At 39.2% G+C, this 9,578-nt stretch overlaps 1 protein-coding gene across 1 annotated transcript; it reads left to right on the top strand.

The window, feature by feature from the left end:
- Positions 1 to 994: 994 nt before the first annotated feature.
- Positions 995 to 4,856, top strand: LOC116893423 (zinc finger and SCAN domain containing protein 4D-like). The gene is given in 4 exon segments (XM_032895201.1): positions 995 to 1,390; positions 3,652 to 3,808; positions 3,894 to 4,481; positions 4,630 to 4,856. Coding segments are annotated over 4 exon segments (1,368 nt in total).
- Positions 4,857 to 9,578: the final 4,722 nt, after the last annotated feature.

The following is a 9,578-nucleotide window of genomic DNA, read 5'->3' as shown; positions in this document are numbered from 1 at the left end:
TTTTGGGATCTTTGTGGAACCTCCAGAATTATGGGCAATTCGTAAAAAAGGATTGGTGAAACTTGTGTTTAGGCCAAATAAAAATTATTTATTAGCTTGCCTTGACATACACTGGATGTTCAGAATCCCATTGTACCCTTGAATCCTTCTTTGTGTGAGCTCTTAAGCACAAAACCTTTTAGGTTGACATATTTCAGTTAACAGAAAGAGTTAGGAAATAGCAGAATTGCCAAAGCAAAAAAAAAAAAAAAAAAAAAAAAAAAAAAAAAACAAAACAAGGTTATTAAACTAAAACTTTCCCTTATCTATGGACATTGATGGATCAGGCCTTTGTTTTAGTTTTCAAAAGGGTAAAGTCTACAACCTGATTTTACAGTCTAATCAGTATTTCTATCATTGAGCCAGGTGTGCAAAACACATGGGGCCTGCTTTGTCGGGGGACCTGTTATAAAAAAGGTTGCTATGGACAACCATTGTGATAAAGGGTTTGGCATTTTATACTTTGAAAGCTATTCAAGGATGGGGATTATGTATGTGTGCATTTATGGATTTTTTGCTGCTGCGTGAATTTAATGTTATAGTATTGTTCTGTGGTACTTTATAATGGAAAACGAGGGTAAACCTTAAATTTTGAGGTTCAGCAACAATAACTTCATCTTTTCCAGTGGCACATAGGCCTGAGCTACTGTACATTTTGCAGTGTTCGCATGACACAGGACTTTTCTTCCTGTTATGTCAAGCATTGTTATACTTTACATCTTCTCTATGCTCTGTTTTTTGAAACATTTTTGTAATACTTGTATGAATTATTTTCTTTCAGGTAACCATATAATCGTCTATGACAGAATTTTAACTGATTTTTCACTTTTATTATTTCTCTCTTCTCTTTTGAATCTGTAGCTTTTGGACACCACCAACTACTGAAACAGATCCTAAAGTCACAAGATACATACTGAATTGCCATAGTCGAAACTTTCTCAGGATCCTTTCCATAATGAATTCACAGGTCAGAAAAACCTTTTATTCTGAGTCACTAACAAATGTCCTTCAATTAGACAATCAAGAGTTTATTCCTAACCAGCATTCTGCTGTGCAGTTTGGAGAAGACATCTACACCTTACCAAGTGCTCAACTCAACTTTCCACCAAATGGCAATGGCTCATTGGCAAAGCAGGAACTGCAAACACTCTGGGAAAGTTTTACCTCATGGTTGCAACCAGAAAAGCAGAGCAAGGAGCAGATAATTGCTCAACTGGTCTTGGAACAGTTTTTCATCACAGGGCACTGCAAGGACAAGTTTGCCTTGAAAGAGAAGTGGGAATCAAGTGGAAGAAACATGAGGAGATTCATGGAGGGGCTGACTGATGAGTGCTTGAAGCCTCCCACCCTGGTGAGTACCTGGGATAAGAGATGGCTATGTTGGGAGGAAAATTAGTCATTTGGACTTGTGAAAAATTAGTCAGGTCTGGTAGCTTTTGTTATTAGTGAAATTATACTCACTCCACCAAATGCCTTACAAGGAAGGATTTGTACTGTTAAGAATTAGCAAAAATAAAGCAGAGAGTATCATCAATTTTTTGATGAAGATCCATATAAATGCAGTTTATTGACATGATGGCAAAAGGACTGCATAATTGACAATTGGGTAAGACATTAAGTGTTTAGAGGAGATACTTTGTGTCTGTGATATGGCTGAATCATGGCAGTACTTACAATCATGAGGACTGAACTGGAACCTCAGCACACACACACACACACACACACACACACACACACACATCTGACGGCAGTAGATCAGATCCCAAGACCTGAGAGGGTGAATCTGGGATTTAAAATGCCTATATCACTTTCCAAATAGTCTACTACATGACAATAGGATATTCTTCTATGAAACCTGAGGTGACAGAATGATGGAGTATGCTTTGAAATGTTGACATACTCTTCTCATATTCATATTTAATACTCACACACCCACAAGAAAGGTCTTGATCAATATTGGTACTTCAATGCATATCTTCAAAACTGGAAACATTTAATACAGATATAATTGCATTGTGTGTTCTTTCAATGTTTAGATGTGAATAATTCTCAGTCATTGACAGACATTTCTGAATGTCACTTATAAGTGTTTTAGATTTTAAATTTACATTTTGGTTGGTTTGTTTGTATGGTTGATTAGTTAGTTTTCTTTATTTTTTTCATTTCTGACATTTTCTTGTTTCTCAGTAGTTAGCTGGAAACTCAAAGAAATTATACTCTTGTCTGTTCTCCAGGCATTGAATTAAATGTGTTGACTACCACATATTCTCTGTATTTCAAATTTTAAGTCTGTAAACACATTGCCATTTCACAGTTTACTCCACATTTTTACTCCTTTGAGCTTTAAGTTGAAAATTTTGTGATTGAAACTGAAATCCAAGTAAACTGCTGCCATAATGTCCAGTCCTGCTCCTAAGAACTAAGGCAGTGTGCATCTTGTGGAATCAAATGCTTTTTATTGGACTTGTTTCAGTCAATTGTATTAATCATCCAATAATAAAGAAATGAGCTTCTTGTGCAACCCTCAAAAGCTATGATGTTAAAGTCACCTTTAGTTAAGGATGGTTGTCTAGGCTAGTATTCAGTGACATGGACAAAGAATTGTAGGTGTTAGAAATAAAGCCCACTCATACAGCAAAGTGAAACTACAATTAGTTAGGGATGGACGGGCAACTGATGACTAATGGCTGGAGGTGGGGGATGGGAAAGGCTCAACTACTTGAGAGTGAAAATGGCAAACATCATGGGTTGCAAGACAAAAAGTAATAATTAGTAGTCAGAAGCCAGAACATGGCAACTATTACAGAACTAAAGTAGAGATCCTGAAGAATCCAGACACAAAATACCAATTACTGATAATGGAATGAGTGATAACAATGCATTAGATTTCAATAGAATAGGAGTCACCAAAGTGAAAGAACTTGAAGGAGACAAAACTAATGGCTGAAGATCCTGGGGGCAGATGAAGGAGTGATAACAATGAACTACAAATTGAATAAAACCAAAACATATCAGCCATAGAGACTTTTTTGTTACAAACATAAACTTTGTCAAAACAGACAGCTTCGTTCAATGGATAAGAGGGACTCCAGAGATGGCAGGCCTCAGGGGATTCTGTGTTAGACATTTTGTGGGCACTTTTAGGCCCTCCCAGTCTCCAAACTCATGTTCTTTTTGCTTTTTCCTACCCATCCTTGGTAGTTTTTCACTAAGCCAAATGTTTTGTAATACTTATAATATCTTGGATGGGAAAATGAGACAATGCCTGCAAGAAGGAGCAACCTTTTTGAAGGGGATCATCCTCCTTTGCAAATTGACCAAATGCCATCTGATCTTCTTTTAATGTATTGAATAGTTGAAGAGAACTTTGAGGCCAAAGCTCTTAGGAAACTAATCTTTTGTTTTCCTCTGGAAAGTGACTCAATATTTGCAGACATAGTGTGAATATTGACTTTATAGAACAGAATTTGTGAATTTCAGGACAATACCACTAGATATGAGGACTAAATAAATGAGCTAACCCATAGGCCAGTGATCCGTTCAAGCAAACTGAGGGCAGGTTTTCTGTCATCCACAGATTCATTTACAATGTTCCTTTGGCTTTGTTTACAGGTCCATGTCTCTATGCAGGGGCAGGAAGCCCTCTTTTCCGAGAACATGCCATTAAAAGAAGTCATTGAATATTTGAAACAGCAAGCAACACCAATGCCAACACAAGAGAATTCAAGGACATACCTGCAGATACATCAAGACATGTTCTTTGCAACAAGTAAGTTTGGCCACTGGAGAGAAGTGGGGTGTTGTGAGGGAATATCTTCTGGTATACAGTTTCATAGACTGTCTTATTTTCATAGGAAATGAGAGCAGTGATGATGGCTGCAACAATCCCTGGAATGCCAGTGAAAGAAATAGTGGTGTTAATAGTCCTGGAGAGGAGATGGGTCCTCTTCTCATTACCCAAACAGATCAGTACACTGTGCCTAAAGATATAGCTGTTTCTTATTCAAAAACCCAGAGTGACAGAGAGACAAGTGAAGGCACTTTCAGGTACCCGGTAGAGTCCCTAACGGCCCATTCCTCCGAAGAAATTGCTATGGAGGTAAAACCAGGATTATTCTTCAGGCTAGACCACACTAATGACAATGAAGATAGCCTCAACACTTTCTGTAATGCTAGTGAAGTACATCATGATAGAATTCCGGCAAAAGAGATGGATTCCCAAACAGAAGAGTATTCTGAGCCTGAAGAGAATACTGTCCCTTACAGAGTTGTTGACTGTTTTAGAAGAGTACCTCAAGACACATCCAGGCCCCTAGAATATTTGTCAAGGGCACCTTCTTCTGAAGATGTCCCAGTGCAAGTACTAGAGTTCCTTTCCCAATCACAGCTTCCTCCCTGTGTGCCTCTACAACTTTTCCTAAATAATGGGGCAAATTCTACAAGTGAATTTCACCAAGAGAGACTCCAGAGAGACCTCAACACATACACATATGAATGTCCCCAAACTTTCAAATAGCCCTCTAATCTTGTAGTCCACAAGAGAAAACCCAGGTAGAAGAGGTTACTTTTTCTGTGCCAAGTATCAGTAAGGCTTCTATAACCTCTCAGTCCTCTGTGTACATGCGGTCATCCATGAGCAAAAGAAACCTTTCACCTGACATTCATGCAAAATACCCTTCAGTCACAAGACCAACCTGCAGGATCATGAGAAAATTCACACCAGAGAAAAGCCTTATATCCGCTTCCTGTGTAACAATAGCCTCTATCAGTCATCCACATACCACTGTCACCTGAGGAATTACCATAAATCTGACTAAACTCCAAATGCTAGCAGGGCTTAAGTCTCAGTGCCTCATCTGCACAAGAAATAACATGTAACTTCTAAACAGCATTGATTCAGTGAAAGATTTAACATGTATTGGCAGAAGCCACCTAAGGAAAGTATATTAATAGCAGGAAAGTTTCTTAAAACATAATTTTATCAGTCTTGCCTAAAGAAGTGAAACCATCTTAGACTTACATCCCATGGTGAAAGCATCTCAGGAAGATACCTGCTACCTTTTAGCTTCTCTTTGATGGCTCCTGGCATTATAAATAATGACTTGTTTCTTCTATCTCTTGTCCCATTCTACTGCCATGTGAAGGTGAAGAGGATGAGTCATTTGACAATTTGTTCTGACAGATGCCTAATGCCTAAAAATGCAGCTTATATTTTGTACCTGATATATATTGAATAAACAAATGACACTGGAACATAAATGCCTCTTTGTATATTTTGTGTGTGTATTGCTGTGTGAGTGTGTGTGTGTGTAGGGGGGTATAATTTTGTGTTTTTTCCCCTATATTCCACAGCACAAATGGACAATAGAATTCTTAGCTGTCAGTTCTTGGGATTTACCTTGTTGGAGACAAAGTACTTGTTATTGGTAACATTATACAACAGTGTACGTAATCCTAGATATTCCAAACTTTCACTACTCTCTACTTTATGACAGTGGCCCACCATTTGTTCTGTCTTTTTTTCTACCCAGTTGTGGTAACAAACCCAAGTCTTAGGGTTTCATGGTAAATTCACTGCCCTCTCACCCATTTCCCTTCCGATGAATCTTCACTGCTTACAGATCAAGAATAAACCCCCAGGTGATGCATAAAGTTGCAAAGCAAAATTTAAGAAACAAGTTTCTCACAGTATTTAAGAGGAGCCTCCCCTCTCTGTTTCATTATGGTCACAATACAGTCTTCACAGTGCTATTTAAAACACATCTACTTTCATCCATTTGCCTAAGATTTCATTATTTTTAACTGCTGAGTAGTAATCCACTGTGAAAATGTACCACATTTTCTGTATTCATTCATCCATTGAAGGATATCTGGGTTCTTTCCAGCTTCTAGCTATTACATATAAGGCTGCTATCAACGTATTGGAGCATATGTCCTTATATGTCAGAGCATCTTTTAGGTATATGCCCAGGAGTGTTATAGCTGTTTCCTCAGTTACTACTATGTCCATTTTTACTCTATTAATCCTGCCAATCCATGAGCATGACAGATTTTTCCATCTTCTGAAATCTTCTTTGAGTTCTTTTTCCAGAGAGTTGAAGTTGTTGTCATATAGATCTTTCACTTGCTTAGTTAGGGGTTATGCACTCATCGATAGTTGGATATTAGACCAAAAGCTTAGAACACCCGAGATATAATTCACAGACCACATGAAGCTCAAGAAGGAGAAACAAAGTGTAGATGCCTCAGTCCTTAGAAGAGGGAACAAAAACAGTCACAGGAGGAAATATGGAGACAAAATGTGGAGCAGAGACTGAAGGAAACACCATCCAGAATCTGTCCCACATAGGGAATCCATCCCACATACAGGTGACCAAACCCAGACACTAGGGCAGATGCCAAGAAGTACTTGTTGGCAGGAGTCTGATATAATTGTCTTCTGAGAGGCTCTGCCAGAGACTGATAAATACAGAGGCAGATTCTGTGAGTCAACCACTGGACTGAGAACAGGGTACCAATGGAGGAGTTAGAGAAAATCCTGAAGGAGTTGACAGGGTTTGCAACCCCATAGGAAAAGCAACAATATCAACCAACCAGACAGCCCAGAGCTCAGAAGGACTAAAGCACCATACACAGGGATGGACCTATGGCTCCAGCCTTATATGTAGCAGAGTATGGCCTTGTTTGGTATCAATGGGAGGAGAGGCCTTTGGTCCTGTCAAGGCTTGATGCCCCACTGTGGGAGAATGTCAGGGAGGGAAGGTGGGAGGGAGTGGGTGGGGGTATGGAGCACCCTCAGAAGCAGGAGGAGATAGTGGGTTCCTGAATTGTAGTATGTAGAAATGAGGAAAGGGGATAACATTTGAAATGTAAATTAAAAATCTAGTAAAATAAAAAAAAATTAAAAATGAGTCTTCTGGAAAAGAAAACGAAGAGATCATGAACATTTAAGTGAGAGAAAGTCTAATCACAATTTTCACAGAAACTCACATCTCATGTCAATAACCACCACATTCTTTTTATTGAGCACTGAGATGAGTGACCAGAGCATAGAAGTAGTAAGAACTAAAGACATTAGAAAGTAGGTTTTGGATAAGCCACTCTTGTGCTACTAGAAGCGTCTTCCTTTCTTCCCAAGTACCTCTCTTTATTTCATTTGTACTTTAAATCTATATTAAGAATTTCTTTCGGGTTGGGGATTTAGCTCAGTGGTAGAGCGCTTGCCTAGCAAGCGCAAGGCCCTGGGTTTGGTCCTTAGCTCAGAGAAAAAAAAAAAGCTGTAAAAAATTTTTTTTTCTTTCAATAGCCATGCTCAAAGAAAGGAATGATATAGGAGAGGAAGGAAGTGAGTAAAGGAAAGAGGGAGGAAGGGAGAAGGAAAGGATGAAGGGTGGAAAGGTTTCAGGAAGCAGAGAGTGAGGAAGGAAGGATGGAAGGGAGGGAGGAAGTGAGGAAGGAAGTGAGAAAGATCTCCAGACCTTAACAGCTTATGGGTGAAGCTCTTTATAGAATCCAGAAACTACTCAAACAATTGATGCTGGTTATTTGGAGCTAAGATGTTAGAATTAAGAAGAGACCAACATCATTGAAGTGAAATATTCTAGACATATTTTCAGAGAGCACAAAGAAGCTGTGTTCTAGCAGTAACTAAAGTTGTACCTCACACTGCAGCTATACTCAGCAAATTCTAAGGATCACCCAAGTGGTACTGATTTTGAAGGCTTGAAGGGGTCATGGAGAGCAGCTGAGACTTGGCACAGTGAGAGGGCAGGAAAGGCCATAAATGAAGGGTGAAGTCTCAGTTGCAGTTGACGGCACAGTGCTGAAGGGGTCATGCAAAGAAATTGAGTCTTGGCCCCATGAAGGGAGCCTATGAAAGGCGATTGATGAAGTCTAGTTGCAGAGAAACCCCTAGTGTATTAGAGATGCCAGTACTATCATATGGTCACCAAGAACAGCAAGCAGCAGTGAAGTATAGTCAGCCAGACTGAGTTGGAGAAGCGACCCAAGCTCTTTGGAGAAACCCAGACGATCAAGTGTGAATACCAGATATTAGAATAAGAAGCTGTGATGTTGGTTTCCTTGGATAGAGCAAAATAGACATACTAGAGCCATGGCAAAAGCTGCTAACAGGGAATGAAATGAGCCCAAGAGAAAGAAATTGTTATAAACAACAAAGAAGAAAAGTGTTGAAGAGATTCAGATTTGGAGTTTGCTCAGCTGATTTTCTAATATTAGTTTGGTCCAGTATTTCTTCTCTATGAAGTTTTGGAATGGTAATGTATATCCTGTCATGTTGGAGGTAAGTAATCTGCTTTTATGATTTTGATTTTTAAGGGATTATAGTAAGAGACTTTAAACATTGGAATTTTTAAAATTGTTGAGACTGTTACAGACTATGGGATTTTTGAAATTGGACTAAATATATTTTGCATTATGCTATTTCTAGCTATGGGCCACATAGACTCCTGTGTTTGAAGAAACCTTTAGGGGCTAGAGAGAGGAGTGTAGTGGTTTGAATATGCTTAACCTATAGGAAGTGGCACAATTAGGAAGTGTGGCCTTGTTGGCATAGTTGTGGCAGTACCCTCTGAAGTTATGCCCAGTGCTGAAGACTCAGTCTTCTCCTGTTTGCTCTCAAAACATGATGTAGACCTCTTAGCTCCTACATTGCCTTGCCTGCCCTATTTCCTGTCATGATTACAATGGACTGAACCCCAGAATCAGCCCCAATTAAATGTTGTCCTTTATTAGTTGGTCATTGAGTCTCTTCATAGCAATGGATACCTTAACTAAGACAATGGCCTTTATTGTAAGAACTGTCATTATTTAATATCAAAATTTCTATGAAACGGTAATCTTTTATTTTTTAAGTGGGCTTGTTTTTAAAGTTTACTTAGCATACATAGTGTTAGGGTTGGGGATTTGGCTCAGTGGTAGAGGGCTTGCCTAGGAAGCGCAAGGTCCTGGGTTCGATTCCCCAGCCCCGAAAAAAAGAAGAAGAAGAAGAAAAAAAAAAAAAAAGAATAGCATACATAGTGTTAGATTTCATTATGACTTTTTCAAAGAAATTAATTTTCTATTTTTCTCTTACATTTTTCTCCTCCATTTCCCTCACACCATCTTGTAGCTCTATATATCCTCTATAGTCCTTTTCACTGTATGGACACATTTGTCCTTTTCCCCTCCTCTTGACTCCTCATCCAAGTTGGGGAACAGGATCCAGAGGTAGGCAAGAGATTCAGAAATGGACCCAATCCAGTTGTTTGTGAACCCAAACCCCCATGAAGACCAAACTCCATTTCTGCTACATATGTTTGAGGAATCTAGGTCCAGCCCATGCTCACTTTTGGTTGGTGGTTCAGTCTCTGAGAGCTTCCAAGAGTCCAGGTTATTTGACTCTATTGATCTTCCTACAGAGTCCTCATCTTCTTCGGGTCCCTCAATCCTTCCCCCAAATCTTCCACAAGACTACCAGAACTCTGTCTAATGTTTGACTCTCAGTCTCTGCATCTCTTTCCATTAGCTGCCTGGACAAT

The sequence above is a fragment of the Rattus rattus genome, chromosome 2 (genome assembly GCF_011064425.1).
Source record: "Rattus rattus isolate New Zealand chromosome 2, Rrattus_CSIRO_v1, whole genome shotgun sequence".
NCBI classification, from domain to species: Eukaryota; Metazoa; Chordata; class Mammalia; order Rodentia; family Muridae; genus Rattus; species Rattus rattus.
This window is presented reverse-complemented; position numbering and strand designations above follow the sequence as displayed.